At 47.7% G+C, this 22687-nt stretch overlaps 1 protein-coding gene across 1 annotated transcript in view; it reads left to right on the plus strand.

Annotated features, from left to right (window-relative positions):
- The window catches only part of LOC119450844 (transient receptor potential channel-like), a 144531-nt gene that overhangs the window by 1015 nt on the left and 120829 nt on the right, over window positions 1–22687 (plus strand). Inside the window, 3 exon segments of the mRNA XM_037714337.2 lie at window positions 14469–14627; window positions 20600–20995; window positions 21669–21840. Of these exon segments, the coding sequence (XP_037570265.1) occupies window positions 14469–14627; window positions 20600–20995; window positions 21669–21840 (727 nt within the window).

The raw sequence follows: 22687 nt of genomic DNA on the forward strand, positions 1-22687 counted from the left end.
CTCCATGTCATGAGTGCGCTGCGATGTGCCCACGGTGAAGTGTAATAATACACTGCAGGTTTTCGTTCCGGCGGATTACATGTTGAATGCGAAGAAAAAAAATATTTTTTTTTAATCGGTGCTTCTGCCCTCCTAAAGCTTTGGTGGTCATGGGTGCATTTAGCTGATTTAACGGCATCGTTTACACGCGCTGGCGTGCATGAAATGTGATAAAAATGCAACGAATACTGGATGCTCGCATGAGACACCTCATTTGGAGTAACGCGGATTGACACAAATTCTGTGCGCGTTACGCTACTTGGTGATATTAACACTGTGAAATTCCAAAAGCCGTGAAAGAAAGTCGGCTAAAAAAAACAGTAAACATGGCCGGAATAACGCGATTTCTCTTTGCTTTGTTGCTCCTTAAAGTTATGTGAAAGTTCCGGTGTCTCACAAAGTTCTGTAAAGCCAATGTTTTGCGGCAATACAACTGAGACTTATCTTGCCTCATACGTGTCGTATGTGACCAGGCTTGACAACCCTTGGTTCTTGTATGCAGCCTAGTTTTAGGCTTCTTTTTTTTTCGCGGTATTTACATTTTCTCATACTCTGCGCAAGAACTCAAATTATTGACCACTGCAGCCTAGCTACTCTCAACATACTGCCCCAGTATTTGACCCAACGACACATTTCAACGCCGAATGCCATTTTGATGGATGTTGTCATGGAGTATCTCAGAGCCATTTACAAATACGATCTCGCCCGTCAATACTTTATCTGTTTATTTGGTTCTTTCTAAACCGAACTGGCATAAGACGGAAAGAATTTTCTCCATCGTGCAATGAGCAGTAGTGGAAGATGGCAGCTTACAGAGGGAGAGCTCGGAGCAACGCTTTTAGCACGCTCATAAAAGGAAAGAAAGCAAAAAGAGAGGAAACTTCCCACGAACGATAGAGAGAGGGAGAGTATGTCTCGAGATAACTGGGAGGCGGAGAATTTTGCCGGGATAGCGATGTTTGCAGCCTGCTAGTGTGACGGAAAGAATAAAGGTGACGTGGTGCAACCGAGGCGATAAGGTATATACACGCAAGGATCTACGTGCCGATGACTAACTGTGGCACTTGTTTGCGCTATCTGTGCACTGTCGTTCATCACTGACAAGGTCGTGGCATAGAAAACGCTGCTGCGCGTAGCCCGGAGTCAGTGTCATGGAGTCACTTTGGCGAGGAACAGAGAGGAATGCTTTTATTTTGCGCGTTGTATGGGGCTGCTGAATGGGAGGGCGGCCACTTACGTCAAATTACGGTGGACTTAGAACCTTGTAACTGTAGGGTTGCTATCTGGACCGGTTTTTTTCACCGTCACAACCAGTTCCTTTCCTTAGGATTCCGGTTCGACCCCAACACCGGCACGGGTGACTGGCATTTGCCCGTTATTCTCTTCTTCCTAGATCTGCACATTATGAGCTGCATCGCAAATGCACTGCCGTGCATTGAATCGCGTAGCAGACACCTGCATTGTCGCAGGTGGATTCATTTATAATTCCTTAAACTTCTTGTCGTCGCGTTATCCGAAGTTGCGAAACCGAACCGTCCATCTTATCGCTCTTATTATTTTTAATATAGGCTCAAAAGCAACAACTACAAGGAATGAGCGCATTGAATATCTATGCGCATTTTGGAGGGAGTGCACCATCTTGTATTTTGTCGTCTAGACTTCTTTATAGGTTTTGCTGGCTTGTCCGTAGACAAGTGATAGGCTTTAGGAATAAATCATTTGCAACAACACGATGATTTCAAAATGTGCCACATTTTATAGAAAACCTTTCAACAAATGCCATTCCTACTATGTTTGCATGCGGCGGATAGCGCAACCTTGTTTTGATATGATTTTGTTTGATTTTATTTGGACTATATTTCGCGATAGCCAAGAAACAACCCCTCCCCCTTCCCCCCTCCTCCGTGTCGTTATTTCTCTTGTCGGCTTAGATGACAACCAACCTTTAAATGTAACGACCCCTCGTAATGTTCGCACTAACCAGCAGGCTTCCGCTCCATCCGATTTGTACTTATCCCTCAACCTCCATCGATCTGTTGTAGAACACTGCGCAACCCCAGACGTTGATCATTATTTCCGGTTCGTGGATTCATTAACCGCGGCACCAGATTTCGGAGACAGTGTAAACCGCGGTCGCGTGGATCACGTGGGTCGCGTGGTGGTCTTGCTGATTGTCCGAACAGGAACGCAATAACTATGCTGCAAAACGCATTGCAGAATAGGAAGCGTTTTGTAGTATTAATTACCGCTTCACGAAAGCTACGTTTTACATATATTTTTAAAAAAGTACGATAGATCTGCGAAACGTTTTCCTAGTTCAAAACTGCTGTCGAAGTGAAACCCCTTTCAGCGGGGCGCATGCCCTCTTATCTAATCTGCGCGCTCTCATCGCACCTGATGCTATCTTAGGTTACCGTGTTTCCGCTCCCCCGTATCTCTCTTTATTATAGGGCGGATGATTTACCCTAGGCACTTCTGTTTGTATAGAACGTGCTGCAAATTCTTGGCACTCACCAGATGTCAGAGGTGTTGCTGTGCCCGTATGCCCCCGTACGATGCAGCTGTGCAGAGTGTGTCCCCATTAAACAGTGCAGGGTAGTCCGCCGGGCTCAGCCATGGTAAACCTCCCTGCCTTTCCCTTATGACTTCTCTCCCCTACTAAAGATTACTAGAGGGAATTCTGGGGCTAGTCTGGGCGACGGAAGGGGGCGGCTCATCCAGCCTGAGAATGATGTCTCGTGCGTGGATTCGCTTAAAAAATGGTCGATCTGTCTTCAAACGGCTTTGCGATCTTGCAAATTGATCATTTTCAGCAGTGTATATATTGCGTTATAAAAGCAACAATTAGTATTGATTATGCTTTTGCGCACAGTTTTATTGCATTCTGTATTTAGAAAGGCAGGCATGTCGTGTGATTCATGTCAATGCATGTTATTCATGTCATGTATGCATGTCGTGGATATCCTGATATATATCGAGTGAAGAGAAACGCCCACAGGGCACCATGCATGCCATGTTTGTCATTCGTGTTATGACATACATGGATGTCATGCCATTCATATTCTGGTATATACCCAGCTAATGAAAGGACCACGATGGTATCACGAGGTAGGAGGCTAGACAGACGAACGGACGGACTCAAAGTACCTGAAGTCAGCAAAGAATGCTTCGCATTAAACATAGGACTGCTTCGAACTGTACGCCAATATAGGCAGGTGAAGACACGCAAAGTACCTCGAGCAGCCATTCGTGCGGCAATCTTGCGTGCATTCATGAGCTTCTTTCACGCTCGGGAGAAACACTTTTATACAGCACGTATTGAGCAACAGAAAGCTGTATCGGGAGTTTTTCATGCTTCTCTGCAATTTTTTATTGACCCTTTTCATCGACTTATAATATTTGAAAGTTAATTAATTAAGACTAATTATTTAATTAGGCGGAACGCAAAAAATAATCGGAGTATCTCCAAGCGACGGCAAACAACATATCTTGGTTCTGTCCAGCTACGTGGCATTTCGATATCTTTAAACCTTGGTGCAGGATAGTTGGGACGCCCTATATAGTGTAGCTTTGTAAATGCGAACGTCACTTGATAACGGGGTGTACATGGAGTCACTCTTATATTGAACGCCGCGTGCGTATGTTTTCCGCCAGCTCGAGCGCGCAGATCCGCTTCCGCTTGTTTTTATTACGATAGCAATTATATGGACGCTCCAAGCGCATTTCTGCTGTCGGCGTCACCGCCGCCGCCATCGCCGTAAGATTCCGTATAAAGTCCAACGGCAATAAAATCGTTGCCACGCCGTAGCTGTGTGTGCGAGTGAAAGCGTGCGAGGGTGAGCCGGCAATCGCGGCACAATGTAGCGCACGCGAGGGAGGAACGCAGGCCGTAAGCGCGCGGTCTTCTTTCACGCGCGAGACACGGGGGCGAGGCGACGGAGAGTGAGACGGAGGGGGGTGCGGTCTACCCCGTCGGCTGCTGCTCACAGCGCGGCCGCGCGGGCGCCGTATCTTGACAGCGATCTGCGACGTGGGCGAAGTGCGCACCAGCGCGGGCCTCATCTTCAAAGCGATCAACGATGGGGACAAAGTGCATGTGCCGAGGGCCGGTAGCTTCGTATGCGCTCGGCTTTCGACGTTTAGTTCGCGTTGAAGCGAGACTGAGAGACAGCGCGAAAGTCAGTTTGCCCGCTGCTGCTGGCGGGCTTTCTCACTCCGGCGTTTTCACAGCGAGTTTCCGCACACATCGAGCGAGATGTGTTCATGTTTACCCGTGCGCGCTTGACACCGTGCTTGTCTATTTAGTTAGTAAGCCAATGTTTACTACTTTATATGGCTCATTAAACTACTATGCTTGCTTTGTATAGCTCTCTACTAATTTGCTATCGCAATCCATGCTTCGCCTTTCGGGCGAAACTGCGACTCTTTTTTTTAAATGCGCAGCTTTCTTTGCACCTTCTTCCTGGTTTCGCGAGTCGGTGGTGTTCCGCGCCGAGTAGGTTAATGTGTACAGCACTGAGTTTTGACGAACAAATAAGGTTGGCTCTAGTGAGCGTGCCTCTTTTCTGTGTAATAAAACATCACAATGTAGAACCTGTATTTACAATGTTCGAAGGTCAGCGCGAAAATTTACGCGACACCAAAGGAAGACACAGAATGGCCGCACAAATAAATCGCTGACTTTCAACTGGCGAAATTAATTGAAGCAACTTAGTTTCATATAGGTATCATGGTAACGCCACTATCACAAGCAAAAAAAATTAATTAAGAGGAAAAAATATAAAATAGGGAAACCTTTTTTTCCCCGTGTAAGAAGTGCCGTCAGCTTGATACCTATGTAAAGCTAGGTTGCTTCAATAAATTCCGTCATTTGAAAGTAGGTGCTTTATGTGGCCGTGCCGTGTCTTTTTTTAAATTATTGAGATGATGTAGTAAGAGAGGTTGGCGCTTTCAGGTGGAACTGACTACTCCTCGTCGCTTAGCAAAGAAATATATGTGTCACAGATGTATCACAAAATACGTATCACGAATGTATCATCAGCCAGCATGAACACAAAGTTCTTTAGTATGAGTCCAGAAACACAGAGAAGATAAACACATGTACAGATGCATATATGAACAGAAGTACTTCGAATTGTCCGATAACGTATACAATAGCTCAGTTTTGCGGACGAGTGCAGAAAACGCAAGTACCCGTACAGGACATCAGACATAACTACTGGACAATATAACAAGCTTACACTTACATCACACCTCTATTTCAGAGGACGCTAAAATTTAATATAAACGTAAGAGATTGGTATCTTCGAAGAAAGCTTTTAAAGCGACAAGCGCTTTTCTTTGAAGCCCCGCTGTTGTTCAGTGGGGCTAGTATTTTTTTTTTCAGGGTGAATGGTCGTCGATCTAATAGCATCAAATTCAATTCTTCGCCTTGCACTTTTGTGCCTTGGACACTCCAGAAGGAGGTGGCAAACATTTTCGTCTGCGTGGCCACAAGAGAACAGACGACTAGGAGCACGCTTCATCCTGCGCAAAAAGTTTGAAGTTTGAAGTTTATTTCTGCTAAAAATGCATGTACAAAGGTGGGTTTGATATCGTGGCGATGGAGGTCCCATAGTGAAAACACTGTAGGGGGTCCTCCTATAACATGTTGCATGAAATGTAAAATTACTAAACAACAAGAAAGAATAATAATAAGAACAACTGTTACAATAAAATACGAGCAGTAACACAATTATTAATACAATTATTAAACAAGTATAATAATTTCAGTGATTAAAGATTTCCAGTCATTAATTAAATAGTCATTATTCAGCATAAAACGATAAAGGTCAGGTTATTTCAATGTAGTTAAATTGTGTTATTTGTTACAAATAAAATCATGAAGCCAACGTTTAAATGATGGCACAGAAACAGCAGTTTCAATATTACAAGGCAGAAAAATGCCTCAATTTAATTAAAACAAAACCAACTCTTTAGGTACCGTAGTAAGCGTGGACTTTTGGAACTAAATAATTGTTGTTTAGAGAAAAACGTGTGTTATTTGTATTGTTAAGTCCTTGCGTAAAAACACATTTTCGAAGATGAGGGTGTTGAATTGCGCGATATGAAAATATGTAAACATTAAGTTTCACAAGATTAGTAATGCAGAGTATGTTGAGATCGCGGTACAGTTCAATGACATGTGATCGGTTATTACTCCTAGTAATACTACGGATGAGCCGCTGATATGCTAGCTGTACCAAGCCCCAGACGGTGACGTAATGTTTCGAATATTATGTTATCGCTTAGGTTCGAAGTAATGGAAAGTTTTATACACGAGTCTTTAAAGAATAACCCAGACCTCTTAGACTGCTGATCAAAGCAGGTATTTTGCTGATATGACAGGATATATGTCTCAGGAGCAGGCGGACTTCACTACGTGAAAGAGATGTAACGTTTTCTTTTTCTTTATTGCGCGCCCGATTCGCAGCTGCATCCGCCGCAGTATTTCCATGAATATTGCAGTGTCCTGGCATCCATTTAAACACCATAACGTGATTCTTGGCGCTTGCTTTTGTGTTCTTTTTGAGCAGACGAAGAAGTGGCTCTTGTGTGGAACCCCGTTTTCTACTGCTCTCATTTTACGAGTATTTTTGCGAGTTTTCGTGAGGCGCCGCTACCGACACTTTCGGCGATGGAAGCGGAGTCAGCTAGGCGTCCGGACGAGACAGACGTCACAGCGTCAAGCGCTTCGAGGAAGCGCAACCACCTCATGAGCGACACAGGCAGCGAGGACACCGTGCTGTATACTACTCAACTTCAGAAAAAGATGTGTCGGAGAACGGTGACTACTTGACAGTTGTAATGCAAAAAGGAAAGAGGAGAATCGTCACTGCTTCCTCGTCTTCAACAAGGACGACGGCAAAGAACACTGACATGGTCTAAACCATCCTCTTTTTTTCCCGACACGCGCGACCGACGAGTCACGACTTGAATCGCCTAAACAGGCAAGCCATATCTGTCAGACTAGAGGCCCTTGTTCTGAGTGAGATTACGGATGTGAGAATTCACACGCTTAAGAATATTCTCGCAGTCGATGTCTAGAACAGATCAGCGCTGGATATCTTGAGCACAGTCAAAGTGCTGGGCACGATAATGTTCGCAACAAAATACCACAGGACAACGATACTTCATCAGGTGTGATTTATGATGTCGATGAGTCGATCAACGACAACAACCTGCCTATTCTGGTTAAAACCGCCACAGAAGATGTAAATATTATTGAAGTCTGTCGCCTAGGAGAATCTCGTTGTGTGAAGGTAACCTTCGAGGGAGGAAGCTTGCCGTTCCAATACCACTTCAGTGCCATAATTGCTTGAAGATTGGGCATGTCAACGGTATATGAAGAAATTCGACCGTGTCCCCAAAATTCTCTGAGAAGCACAGTGCTGATACTTGCTGTACGACTGACTTCAAGTGTGCCATTTGCTCTGGTCCTCATGAAGCGTCGTCGAAAAACTGTTCGACACACAAGACAGAGCTGAAAGTCCTCAAACATATAGTGAAAGACAACTCAATGCACAGAGAGGCCGCCGCCAAAGGGCGACGGCGTGCAGCTGGTGCTCCCAAGGCGGTGACCGGCACTGACAACAAGGTGTCTGGTGACGCAGTGAATACGTCTTCTGCAAACGCCTGGCCTGCACTTCCGGCATTAAGTCCTCCAGCAGAACAGAGACCGACATCCGACGCACCAATGACGGCACAGATCGCGTGCAAGGTCAAGAAAAGCAAGTAATCGAAATGATCAAGTCTCTAATGAAAGTTTTTCGCGTGTTGATAAATGTCATGCAGCTGCCATCTGCTCGGGGTGCACTGCAAATGCTGGACGGTCTGGATCCGGTAATTGCGAGCCTCGAATAGCAAGCACAATGGCTCTACCGTCTCGGCCGTTCTTCAGACAAGTCAAGGAAGCGTCCATTATTCAATGGAACGCCCGCGGAGTGAAATCCCGTATTTCTGATTTTCGCCAGTGCGTTTTCGCCAATCGATTACCCATCATTGTTGTCTGTGAACCGAACCTATTGAAACCTGTCCGGCTCTCAGGCTATGAACCTTATGCGTCATTGACTTGTAATGACATTAGCAAGGTGATCATCTACATATGGTGTGAACTGACTTATGTTCATCCAGTGGGGCCTCATGACAGTAATCAGTGTGTCTGTTTGATTGTGAAACAAGCACAAACTTGCGTTTACTGTGTGACATTTTAACACGAAAGCGTTAAGGGCCCCGTGTCGCAGAACATCCGGCGTCGGTGTCGGCGTAAGCATCGGCGTCTAGCGGAACTAATCATGCCGAACCACAACATCACGAACCACCCCGTCCTGGCGGGTCAACCAAAATTGAATTTCTCAAAGTAAAATCCGTCAGAAAAATCGTAATGTACGAATTAACCACAACCTGCAGACGTGATAGCGTCGGATTATAATTTGAATATACGAGAAGAAAGCCTGATAAGCAGCCAGGGATCTTTGAATGCTACCGCGTTCCACTCTTAAAGGCGAAGCCTAAGCTTCCTTCAATTCTGATGGTGTTTCGCTGTACTTTGGGTCTAGGCAACATTGAGGGGAATGTTGAAAACCGAGCCTTTCTAAATTTTGATCGGGCCCCATGTCGCAGAAAATACGGTGTCGGCGTCAACGGCGTCCTAACGCTATCGCGTTAGACTGGAACGCGATAGCGTTCCACTCTGAAGGCGAAGCTTAAGCGTATACTCCGAGTTTTTTAATACGACTCATATTCCATGGATTGTTGTTGGGGACTTTAATGCTCATCATTCACTTTGGGGAAGCATCAAGTTAGATTCCAAAGGAAGAAACCCTGTTTCCTTTGCCTGCGACCGTGAACTTTCCTCTCTAAACGATGACAGTCATGCGTTTGTGCGTGGCCGGACGCACAGCAGTTGCTTAGACTTTGTTTTTGACTCGCGATGTGTCACTCGCAGCGTCCATTGGTTCGCAGATATCGAAACCCACGGAAGCGATCACATTCCTACCTACCTGAAGATAAAGGGCCTAGCCAAATCGGCTTCTTCACATCTTCAACGAATAATAGATTGGTCCGTGTTTAAATCACTCATAGAAGAGGCATGCCACGAAGGCTTTTCGTCCACACTGGAAATTCAGGTCGCCTAGGCCATTCAAGATGTTATATTCGGCCATTGGAGAAATACACGGATTTTGAGGCGGGAATACAGATCCTCCGTGCAATCCGCCGGCGAGCGGAGAGACGGTACAGACGGACCAAATCGGTTTACTGACCTTCGAGAGGCCAGACGCATTCAAAGAAGATTCAGCGTCGCATTGCCGTGCTGAAAAATCAACGCTGCAAATCTTTTTGTGAGACTTTAGATCCGCGTAAACCTCTGTCGGTTGTCTGGAAAACAGTCCGCGGACTTCGAACAGCTCCCCAACAGCGCCGTCCATTTAAATCTCTAGCCCTCCATCAAGGACGCCGAGAAGGCGACGTAGCAGAAGATTACTGCGCAAGGATCGCGGGCCCGACGTTCCAGCCTTGCACACCTCTTCCTATTGTCACCCCTGCCTCCCGAGATCCTCGTACGAACGCTCCTTTCTCCAACGAAGAACTGGAGGCCGCACTCGCTGGGTGCAGGCGATCTTCGTCACCAGGACCCGATGGCATCACATACTCTGCGCTTGCAAACCTTGGTCAAGAGGCCAGAGATGCACTTCTTGGCCTATACAACGCATCATGGCATAACGGCTTGGTTCCTACCACGTGGAAATCCAGTGGCTTTGTTCCGCTCCTCAAGCTTGGCAAATCTCTATTGGAATTGTCATCTTACCGTCCCTTAGCACTGGCCAGCTGCGTCGGCAAGGTAATGGAGAGAATGATCCTTACACGGTTAGAATGGTACTTGGAATTTTAAAACGTCTATCCAGAGGTAATGGCAGGCTTTCGACGCGGGACGCTCGTCAATGGATAGCGTTATTGACCTTTAACGTATGTACACCACCAGAAACACCTGAAACGAATGACTGCAGTCTTATTCTTTGATGTTCAAGGTGCCTACGACAATGTACATCATCATGCAATTCTGGACGCCTTAGAAGCTGTAGAGATTGGTGGACACGTCTTTCGCTGGATACGCAGCTATTTGTTTGGAAGATCTCTTTATTTTGACTGAAGACGGACCAACGCCGTCTAGCTATACCAGTCGTGGTGTAGCGCAAGGCGGAGTACTTAGACCTACCCTGTTCAACCTGGTGCTCGTTGGTCTCGCTGATTCGTTACCGCAAACCGTACAGCTCTCCGTATATGCAGACGACATTTGCATATGGACTTCAGGAGTGACACGTGTACAAGTCCGCGCACGACTTCAGAAGGCTTCAACGGCCGTGTCAACATATTTAAGAAGGCAAGGCCGGGAGCTTTCACCTGAGAAGTGTGTACTCGTTGCTTTTACTCGCAAAGCAATGGCCCCGTATGCTTTGCGGATTAATGACCAAAATGTGCCATACAGACGAACGCACCGATTTCTTGGCGTCATCATTGATAGATACTTGTCTTGGAGCCCTCACGTCTCGTACATGACAAAGCGTTTGGCTGCCATTGTGGGCGTTCTCGCGTTTCTCGGCGGGAAGTCCTGAGACGCAACAGTACCGTCAATGCTGCAACTATAGAAAGCACTATTTTGGGCTTCCTGCCGTACAGCTTACCTGTACTAGGAAATACTTGCACTGCAAACATCCGCAGACTCCAGACTGTGCAAGCCCAAGCACTCAGAACGTACTTGTCTTGGTCTCCCAAAAACTACATAATCGATTGCGACAGTGGCCATTGCCAGAGACTCCCCTTTGACAATCTACATTGCTACATATCTCCTGAGGGCACACATCCGACATCTGACTCGGGATTCCCTCACACCATCTTGCTTGCTTGCCAGCAAAGAGGCCACATACAACATTCACCGAAAGTGTTGTAAGACATCAGTTCTACTTGCCATCACAATTCACGCCTGCTACACCATTATCAGCTCCATTGTGGTGCCTGCACCGGCCGCGAGTACAATTGAGAATTCCGGGCATCAAAAAGAAAGCTGGAGCGCCGTTGCAAGCTTTGAAGCAAGCAACTTTGGAACACGTTTACAATGTCCACTGATTCCGGCAACATGTCTCACAGATGGTTCGGTAACACTCAATAGCTCTGCTGCTGCAGTTATCATCCCGGCAAAATCTGAAGAAATCAAGCTAAAAACTTCATTTGTTACCACCTCGGCGGGTGCAGAACTTGCAGTACTCCGTGCTGTACTTGATTTCATTAATCAGCAATCACCGCAACTATGCATAGTTTTTAGTGATTCCAAGGTCTTCCGTGCATACAAAGCCAAATGTGCCACAGACCCAATGAAGAACTGACCTCAGAAATACGAGAGATGTATCATCGCAGCCATGACGAGGGACACAGCATAATATTTCAATGGCTTCCAGGACATTGCAACATCAACGGGAATGAGCACGACGACGAAGCTGCCCGATCTGCACATGTAGGCATGGCATACCCAAGCTATAATGCTCGAGCTATAATGCCGAAAGACAAGTGTTGTGCAGCGTGCTAGACGAATTGAATAAATCGTCCACTAACGGAACTGAAAGCTTTAGGTTAGTGCTCCGAACGAACATCCGCGCTGAAGGCCTTACTCGTGTTACTAAGGTTCCTGCGGTCTACGGGCCTTCACGATAGACTTTAAGAACGCCGCCCGCTACCGTTCTATAGTGTACGCGGTTTGTGCGCGTTTATATTTTTCTCTATTCCGCCCCCCTTCCACTCTCTTTCTCCTTTTATCCCCCTACTCATCCCCCCCCCCTCTGTGCAGGGTAGCCAACCGGAACTACCTCTGGTTAACCTTTCTATGCATCCTTTCTCTCTCTCTCTCTCTTTGAGCGTTTCGTACAATAAAAATTTACTCCTTTGGTCCCGTGTAGGTTTTCGTGCTACCCTCCAAACATGAATCAATGCACGAGTTTGCCAAAGTTAATATTTTCCGTGCATGTGATGTCTGCTTATATTTCTAAACCGCATCGACCTCACAATGGAATATTTGGTCTACTTCATTCTTGGGCCAGTGGGTATGTGTCACTGGGTATGTCTTCCGCAATGTGTACGTTCTTCTTACCTAGTGAAATGGCGCAACCCACTCTGGGGAATCGGCCATCAATCGGGCTGTGAAAGAAGTGTTATCAATTTTAAAGACGATAGTCTTTCTTGGGCTACCAAAACGTGAAAAACTTTCTGTCACTCGATTCAACCGCCCGGCCAAAACTAACCAAGCTACTAGCACTGGTGGCACGGGGTCTAACACGTCAACAAAATACAGCTCAAAGGAGACCTCAGGCCTATTTGAGGCAAAATATATGTACATAACAGTGATCCACAGCGTTCATTTAATTAAGAATACACATTAAACTGTTTTTACGTTAGTAAATGAAAAACCAACGCGTTTCAAATGGTGTCGAAGAGACGCTACGCGCTAAAAACAAGCCGACTGAAGCCGGCTTTAAGCCAGAAGTAATAAAAGGTCCCAACAGATGGCGTGAGAGCAGGGCGAACGCGGGAAATTTGAATTTAATTCAGCAAAATCTCCATTGCATTCATTATGGGAGGAGTGAGAGAGGAGGGGAGGAGCGTGAGGGGAGGGAGGGGGGAGAAGAGAGGGTGCTACGTATCAGGGCCAGCAGAAGACTATCGTCTTTCGACGTCATTTGTAGGGAAGCTAGCAGAAAAAAGTTATGCGAGCATAATAAGTATTCGGAAGAATTATACCATGTCATTCCTTTTGTCTCACGCAGAAAGCTGCAGAGGGCTTCACAAACGATCCTGTGGCTGTAACTCAGAACGGTAGCCTCAAAAGAAAGAATCATTGGAAGAGGCAAATTCAAGCCGAGATTTTGGAAGGGTTCTTCTAAAAATCTTTTTCCTTTGAATAATGAACCGGCAGCATGTCAGAAAGAAGTGTTGAAGATATTCACTCTCATTGCAAAAAAAAGCCCAGACCTGTGGAGGTAGAAGTTCAGTGGGGGCACTTGGCACCGTATTCCCGTAATCGTTACTTCAATTTTTCTAGTATATAGAGCCCATTTCGTTGTTCCAAGGAAAATGTGTCGCTAAGTGCTTTACTTCTTTGTGCATACATTTCTCATCACCATTATCTCCTCGAGAATCATCGTACGTCGCCTACGTTCAGGTGATGTGGTGATTGCGGTAAGGCATAGCTTTGTGAACGGTGTTGTGCATAAACCTAAACATTGCGTGAGATTAAATTTGTGGTCTGTGCGGTGCATAAACATTGCATGAGAATACACGTTGTACCTGATGAAAATAAGCGCAGTTATATGCATCACGCCGTTTGTTGTGTGGCACTTAATTGACCGGTTCATGCACTAAGGCTTCGCTTTCCCATTGATTGCAACATCTGGAGTTAGGTCTGCATAATTTTGCTATCGACTTGAAGCCAGCTTGTTTCTCGCCCGGGCTGAGAGATCACGCTGGCGGTTTTTGTACTCGGGCAGAATGCTGAACGCATGAAACTTCTGGCTGTATTGTGCGGGGCATTTAACGACTTTTCTATAATTTTGTATGATTCCGCAGGGAAGATTTTGCTAGCTTATTGTGTGCTCGTCGTTTTAGAAGTGGAGGCTCTGTGTAGTAACTCTCGTTTATGTGTGTACACCAGCTGCCTGGCTGGCGGAAAAGAATTATGTTTATTGGTTGGTCAGCAAATTCTGCTTGTATGATTTCGCGAGACAAATATTGTATGATTCTGAAGGAAAATTTACGACGCGGGCCTTATAAAGCATACTTATAACACATTATCCATTACGACAGGCATTGAAAAAAAAAGTATGCCGAGAATATGCGTGCGTTTTTATATTTTGCTTGTAAACAATTGTGTCGCTTCGAAAGCGCTGCTGCACATAAGACTATATAGGGCACAGAAAGAAACATCGAAGACGCCACGGTGTGCTTGTGTTATTTTGTTTCGTTCTACGCACATGTCTTATGAGCTGCAGTGGTTCCTAAGTGTGAGTAACAATGTAGTCCAACGATAAACCTTGTTGCGTTCATTTGTGCCGCCATTGGACTACTGGGTCATAGTGATCGGGCACTGCGAGCAATGAAACAAGAGTTGATGAGAGTGGCTTGTTGGTACATGGCTATACTAGGAGAATGCCAGCAAACTTGAAGAAAGGGAAGACCACGAGGGAATGCCATCCACGTCTTCCTGTCGCTCTCTCTATGTTTGCCACTCGATTTTTCGCCCCTTTTCAAGTTTGCTGGCATTCTCCTAGTATATAATGAAAGAGAGATTCGCGCTCCTTGCCCTCTTATAACAGACAGTGGTTCTCGATCGTCGTGTTCTCTCGCAGTCGGACGCCGAGATTCCGTTGGTGCCGTCTCCGCCGTTGGTGCGCCAGTCCTCCGTTCAACGGCAGACCAGCGCGGTAGACGATGATGCTTCGTCGCAACGCTACCTGCTGTCCCGGGGCGGCATCCGCTTCTGGAAGAACTTCGCCTACGAGGTGGAGGTAAGTCGCCCGCTGACTGAATGTCGCGGACCTCTTCGCGGTGACTCGCCTAGAAATGGTTGAGCGGATTGGGTGCACTAATTACGGCCTTCGAACACTCTCCTATACTGTCTTCCCTCAACGCTTAACAAATACAAACTACGTGATGAAAACATACGTCATGTATACAAAAAACGCATTATTGCGAATACCTTTGTGAATGTTAACTTTTGTTTGTCATTAGAAAAGTATTTAGTTACCGTTTTAAAGTTGCGACATTTCTGCTCTTGCTGTATGTATATATTTTTTTATCTTAGCCACAAGGGTATGTGCAATGAATTTGTTGCCAGTTGCTGCCTGTTGTTTACGAGGTGGGTCCAGTCAAGCTGCCGTTACGAAGCCTTTAGCCCGCCATCCCCACCGCTTATGTTCATCAGTGTACTTATGTGGTAAATAAACTTCAATTCAATTGCTTCACGCAGATTATGCGATGTTTGTCACCTCGCAGAATGACTTTTATGCTGTGCAAGCAGCAGTATTTGGCTACGTCTGCCGCCATCCGCCTGGTACACTTCCGTTGTTTCTGTGGAAGATTTAGGAATATCGCACCCAAGAGACATTGCGTATTCCTGAAGCCCCACGCCGTGTTTGCGTTGTTGTGCAATGCATTTGCGTTTGTACGCCCGGCGGTTTGTGTCCCGTAACGTTGAGCGCGCAAAACCTCAAATTTCCTATTATCATTCAATACTTTTGCGCTTTTTGTGCCAGTGCAGGGCAAAACAGACACAGTGCAGTGGCTAACATTCCTGCTCCCCCCCCCCCCCCCTCTTTTCCATTTAGCGCCTGTGTTTAGCTCGCCCTAATGGTGTACTGTCTCTCTTCCATTACCTTTTATATTTTCCCGCTCCCCTATAGGTCAGCATAGTAAACTGCAGATTGCCATGTGGGTAACCTCCATGCCTTTCGCTTTCCCCCCTCTCTCTCCTTGGTTTCATCATTTTTTATATCTTTCTTTTTTGTTGCGAAAGTATACGTAATCGTCAGTTTCCAAATATCTGCTCAAACGGTAGCGCACGCATGTGAGAATAAGAAGTGGTTTTCCGAAATATCTTGTAAAGCATCCCAAGATAGTATAGCATTGCAGTATAGTCGGCACAGCGGACTCCGCTGTTTGCGTTCAAAAACAGTTTGCGTTCAAAAAGTTTGCGTTCAAACAGATGATGGAGTTCAATAACCGCTTCCGCGTTCCCTGTAAGAGGCACGTCTCGTTGATTTCGTGGATTATGTCGGGTTCTTCGTGACACGGGTAACGATTACCAGCAATTTTTATGTCGACATTTCGGAAGTGCTCTGCAGGAAGTCGATAAAGTTGACCATGAAGCTGATGGGCTTTGTTGGTGCTCGAAAAGAGGCTGACAGTTAATCGCCGCACCTGCAACCACGCAGACACGCGCGAAACTGTTGTTGTGCACCGCTGTGAAGCATACATCAACTACTTTTCCCGCCACTCAGCCCCGCAACGTATGCCGAAGGTGAGGCGGATTTCGGTCAAGACTGTCAGAGCATTGCGTCACGTCGAACGCACGGTTAATTAAACGACTCGTGACCTCTTTGTTAACGTGTGTACTTGAAATAACTCCAGTAGTTCTGTAAAGCTTGTTCATCAACCGCCGCCTCTGCCATCGCCTGCGGTTGACAAATTAACATCCCGCAACGGCTGTGGCATGAGTGACACGAACAGTTGGCTGGTTAGCGCAGTCGAAGCGCCATAAGTTGTCATAACACTATGTACAAAGGCTTGCGTGCTAGTACCCTCGACCTCCCCTGTATGGGAGATGATGGACGATGCTCCAGCGTCGCTCGCAACGGCAGCGTGACGTCACCATTAGGAGGCCTTCTATAGGTGAGAGGCGGTAGTAGAGGACGTTTAGTTCGCGGACGTTCTGCCGAAGGAAGTAACGCAGAGGCAGAAAAGATGAACCGTGCCGCTGGCTCGTGCATTAGTGTGTCACGTTTGTCCTCTGTCACGTCCTCTTTTTCGAGTTGTCTGTTTCGGCAAAAGGAGTCGTTCTCTGCGGGTCGCGCTGCACGCGGATTTCGGAAGCAGGTGGGCTGCTGCTGCAGTAACAGGAACGAGGTTGTTTTCAGAACCTCGCGGACGTCCGCCTCGATCGTCTGACGCGATAAGTGCGCCCTACTTGGCGGCTGACACGAACAGCGCGCGGTATAAAAAAGAAAGCACGTAAAGATGTCACGCCCGACACGTGTCTCTACGCGTCTGTTCACTGAGGTGTCAGCTGCTCTGCACTGTCAGTAAGCCCCGAGTCAGCCTTGAAACTGCGACCACGTCGACGTCTGCGCATATGCACAACGACACGTTGAAGATAACGAACACTTTCACAGGAGGCGCATTGTATGTCTAGACTGATTTAGATTGATTCCGAGTGGGTGCCGCTCTAGTTTAGAAACAGGAAAATGGGATGGTATACGTAGAGTTTACCAGTGAAAGAACAGACTTGGGTAACCGCATGGGTATCCTGTGCTGGCGTACCCTGTATGGTGTACCGAGTGTCTAGGGTACCATGTAGTCTGCTACTGGGGTAGGAGTACTGCGGTAACTGGGTAAAAGAATGTCGCAGTTTCGCCCGAAAAGCATCAATTGCGATAGCAAATTAGTAGAGAGCTATTCGGAGTAGGGATAGTAGTTTTATCGGCTGCATAAACTTGGACACATTCACTTACTAACTGAATTAACAAGCGTGGTGTCAGCGCGCACAAGCAAACATGAATAGGTCACACTCAATGACCGCAGACGACTGTCAAAACGCTGGCAGCAAGCGCAGCCGCCGCAGCGAGCGAAGGTTCGTGCGGTCTATCGCTTCAACGGAAACTGAGCGGCGAATGCACAGTGCATACAAAGGTCAGAGCTGTGTGGAGATCGCTTTTAGGAGACGGTGCGGGCGACCGCCACAGCCGGGCAAAGTACAAACGCAGTTGTTGGCAGAGTAGAAGCTGCCCCCCCCTCCCTCCCGTGCTGCCTTCCCGCTTTCTTGCTTTCGCGTGAGAGATTGAGTGTGCAGTTCCCCTTGCGCCCGGTTGCAAGATAAGCATTTGGTGCCGCAGCACAGCGCCTCCCCGCCTCCCTCCCATACCCCCACGGCCTTTCGCGCGACGAAGTTCGCGTTTGCATTCCGCCGGGCGTTCGCTCAGCGTGATAGCGCGCGTCCCCCGCGCGCTTTCACTCGCGCATACGGCGCGCGGCGACGATTTTATCGCCATTGGACTTTATACGGAACCTCACGGCGACGGCGACGCCAACGGCAGAAATCCGGTTGAAGTGTCCATATAAATTGCGCAATAAAAGTGCTGAAACATCGTAGACGCACGACACTGCAATCTAATAAAACTTGTTGCTGGTCCAGTCGGTTCATGTCATACCTTAGACCATATGTTCGCTCAGCGCAAATAATGAAGGAGGGACGGGCTCAAGAGGGCGCTCCCCGTGACCCCTTCCCTCCTTCGTTATTTGCGCTGAGCGAACATATGGTCTGAGGTATGACGACACTGCAAGTGTGTACACAAATACTGGAGCACTTTCTTATACACTTCAAGTCGTTCGCAAGTACGCCGTTTTCCTGAGCACTGTTCACTTCGGTATGCTCAATATCGTCGTGACGTAGGGGACTAAATTAAAAACCCTGAAGTGTTTATCACTCAAGCTCTATGAACGGAGACCCAACTTTGTGGCGCCGGCGAGCACAATTGGCGGTCGTCGTGTCGAATGAAGCAGCATATATATCCGGCCTTCTTTGGCTTGTAACGCGTCATGATGCATTCTAAATAAACTACCGGGTATAGCAGTATATGATACCTACGCGCTACCCACAATTGGCGCTACGCATGCTGAGCGCGAAGGCTCGATTCACGGCCTCAAGGGGTACGGCCGTGTTCCTGATGGTTGCATGAACGTTCGTGTACTTCGAATTAGCTAGGTATTACGAATTATTATGTATCGTTCTGCAGTAAAGGCCAGTTGAAGTTCGGCATTTGTCCTTTGTACCTCGCTGTGTCCCGTCTAAAATTGCGCCGTAAAACCATGTTTCAGAATACTCGTAACCAACTAGCCCACCTTAGTGTCTTGAACTAAATTCAGGTGCTTGTTGACCAAACGTAACCAGGTACCTCGCGTCTCTCGCGTCCGTATGCAGTTTTCGGTTGTAAAGTCTTGTCATGTGATGCTTGCTGCTGAGTGCGCTTTCGAAGAAGCGCCGGTGGAGGAATGGTGTGGAATATCTCCTTGAAACTCAAGCAGAGCTCCGGTTTGTCCGAAGCGCTAGATTGGCAATCATGCTTTACGCCCAAAACAGTGCGCATGGTGACACAGGACAACGGGAGACTTGCGCACATGTCGCATTAAAGCTGTTCAGCGTCCTGGAAGCTTGAGTCGTCCAGTAAGAGTGCTAAAATCACGGTGCTGCACGGACACAGTACCGGCTAATTGCTTGTGACCAGTGCGATCGTGATGCCGCTCTAACATGCGCACTCATTTACGGATTTGACACATGATTGGCTGGCGCCAGACGAAGTAAAGAACGGTTCGACCTTATTGGTTTGATACACCGCAAGGAACAGCGCAAATAATGCACGGACAGAAGGAGGATGGTGAGCCGTGGGCCGTCCTTCCTCGGTGAGTGTTTTGTTTGCACTGTTTCTTGCAAAATACGAAGTAAAGAAGGCACAGACACCGGTGCGGTCTTTTCCTTCGTGCATTTTCACGTACCGAGGTACCGTCGTTTTTCGCTTTAGTGAGGGGTTAAACGAGGTCAGTAAGCCTTTTTTTTTAATAATTACGATGAAGACAAGGTATACGCGTGGATTCGTCGCCTTGAGAAAGAACTCTGCCCACCGAAAGCGGTCTTTGGGCAGGCGCATTAATACCAACAGTAATAAGAACTGTAGTCCTGTGTCATTTCACAACACTCGCAGTGGTATCTGCGGATCCTAGTGTTTATTATGGCAAAATTGAGATTACCTTTTGATTGACGGGCGTGCACCTCGTGTGACACTTCACCACTGTGCAAACATGAGCGATGCACGGGTACACCGCCGATGTTGGCGCACAGGGCGGGCTTTAATTTTTCAAGCATGCCGCGACATCGGCGACAGCCATGGCTCACCGTCATTTCTAGTGGAAGAACCCATGGTCCTTTTCTGTTTGCCTTTCCAGACTGACCAAAACTATCCGAGACGCTGTTGGTGGAAATAGAGAGAGAGAGAGAAGCCACAAAAGGCAGGGAGGTTAACCTGACAGACGTCCGGCGGTGCCTATAGCTGCACTGGGAAGAGGGGATGGGGGATTGAAAGAAATAGGGAGAATAAGGCATAAGCAGTATGAGATATAATTCACGTGCTCACACAGGGCGTCTGTAGCATAGGCAGAAGGCGGCGCCTCGGCTGTTCTGAGCAGTCTGGGACAACCAATTGAAGAGTTCTAATAAAAGCTGTCACTGCAGATGGTGGTGGTCGTAGTGGTAGTGGATTGTAGCAGCAGGCGGGTTTAGCCTGGCGATAAAGGACGGCAAATTCTCCGCTCGAGCGTCTCTTACAATACCAATGCTGTGTTTCACCAATGTCCATGAAACCAGTCTCTCTTAAAAATGCGATAAGACGACGTGAAGTTTTTTTTTTTTTTTTTTTTTTTTTTTGCGGGCTATAACTGATCCTTCGGGGAATACAAAGTGTAGCAGGCATGCATGCGGAACGTACTTTTTTTGCAGATTCTCCAGGAGAGCGTCCCTTTCATCTTGGAATTTCGGGCACGACCACAGAAAGTGTTCAGTGCCTCTTTTCTCGTCGCATGTCGTGCGGTTCGGAGAATTGATTCGCCCCGTCTTAAATAACCGTGCTCATTGCCTATACTTGTGACTTGTCGTTGTCGAACACACACACACACCGCGGTTCAGGAGTGACTTGTGTTCAAACGGCCGATGCAGGCCCGGCCGTACATCCGCGTCCGGCACGACATCGACCCGGACCAGGTGTCCGGCGTGCTGGTCCAGGAGTGGCTGTTCTCGGCGCCGCGCATCGCCCTGGTGCTCATCTCGCACGTGGGCCCGCTGGGCGACTGGGCGGACGCGAGGCGGCTCGAGGGCTTCCGGCGCGGACTGCTGCGCGCCGCCAACGCGACGCCCATGTGGCTGCTCACCAACGGCTTCAACACAGGGCTCGCCAAGCTGGTCGGCGACGCCGTGAGCCACGAGCTGCGCCGGCGGCAGGCGCTACGCTGCCACAAGCACCCGAACCGCACTCGCGCCACCCTGCCGCCGCTGCGGCTGGTGGGCATCGTGCGCGAGGACATGCTCGTCAACGCCGACCTGCTCGACGGACGGGTGCGTGCGCGGCCCTTCTTCGTCCAATAAAGGGCACGGGAAGCGTACATTTGTTTTGTCGGCCGGCTCACTTGCTTTTTTTTTTTTTTTTTGCAAATAGCCGATGTTTAAGCATGCAGCGAACGCAGTTTGCGTCGCCCCGCACAAGAGTTGTGGGACCTTCTTTTTTAAAGGAGATTGAACTGTAGCGTGATAAAAAGATGAAGAAAAATATATATTTTTAAAAATTTACAATACTGTAAGCCCTTTGCGGGTAACAGGGTGGAAAAAAAAAAAAAAACTACAGATGAAAAGCCCATTGCTACAGGAAGCACAATTCCAGCTTTCTCTGGAAAGTCTCAGCTGAACTGATGTCGTAAAACACGCGCGGATCAAGTTTGTTAAATTCAACAGTGGTTTATGGGAGGAAAGAGTACCCAAAGAGGTAGGACACAAAAAAGGCACATTGAACAAACATACGGCAGCATCTTTTCTATGTGATTTATTGTGTCCTCCTGCCTTTTCTTGCGCTACAATTCGCTCTTCATGAGGTGAACTACAAACAAGCCCGCGTAGCGACTCTCACTGACTCAACTTTCAAGTTTGGCCCCTACCAATTTGTCGCCGGTGACGCGCGATCACACAACGGATCTTTAATTTGTCATCTGGCGCTCCTTTTGCTGTACGCGAGCAGCAGGCCGACGTTCAGATCGAGAACGAGGGCAACCGGCCAGAAGAAGGCAAGTTCGAGCTGAACCCGGACCACTCCAACTACGTGCTCGTGCGGGACGAGACGGTCAACCGCACGGGGCTCAACCACTTCGTGCTGCGCCTCGAGCAGCGGCTCATCAACCTCTCCGACCAGGGTGAGCATTGCGAAAGTCTGCATCCCCTTTTTTGTAGAATGCTGTTGTGAAATTTCCATCGGAATTGTTTCAACAAGTCACCCCTCATGGTAGGTTACATAGATGTTATAACTCCCAGGTGGCACACGCCAGGAAATAAGCGAAATGAATCAGTGGAACTGATGAGCTCGATGGCAGCAGCCGCATAAAGCCCACGGACTTGGCTTCGTAGCGCGCCGAAAAGTGTTAGATCGTCTACATAAAAGTTGCCATGCAGACGAAATTTATTCTGAAGCAGCGTGTCCAGGTACTATTTCACTAAACGGGCCCCCATTCGGATGGACTTCTACTGAACTCTCACTCATTGAAGGCTTTGTTTGGCCATTCGAGGAGCGTACATTTAGGCAAAGCCGTAGCGCAATTCTAGCTGAGAACTTGGAGTCACGCCGTCTTGGCCAGCACACGATGACAAGCCGCACAGCACGGCCCCTTTCTCATGGCAGCAAGAGACGCCATGAAACCCCTCGGGCTGTGCCGAGTCGGGTGCATTGGGGCTTACAGGTTGCAGGTACAGCTCGGCTAGCTAAGAGTCGACCAGAGCTGCTGCCTACGCTTGTTTTCGCGTTGGACCACCGCTGTTTTCGAGGGTTGACACCTCGATCTTTGGCTTCATTATTACTGCTTTGTACGTATACCGGTCTACTGACGCGTCGAGCTGTGCCATATCAACAGTGGACCGCTCGCGCTTTGGAAGTCTGGTAACTTCAGGGTGAATTAATCGCGCGGCAGGCTGCAGCCACGAGAGTTCGTTTCTCGGTGATGAAGTATGATCTGCTTACTTTGTCTGTTGGCTTTATGTGGTTATGAT

The sequence above is a fragment of the Dermacentor silvarum genome, chromosome 4, assembly GCF_013339745.2.
Source record: "Dermacentor silvarum isolate Dsil-2018 chromosome 4, BIME_Dsil_1.4, whole genome shotgun sequence".
Lineage (NCBI taxonomy): Eukaryota > Metazoa > Arthropoda > Arachnida > Ixodida > Ixodidae > Dermacentor > Dermacentor silvarum.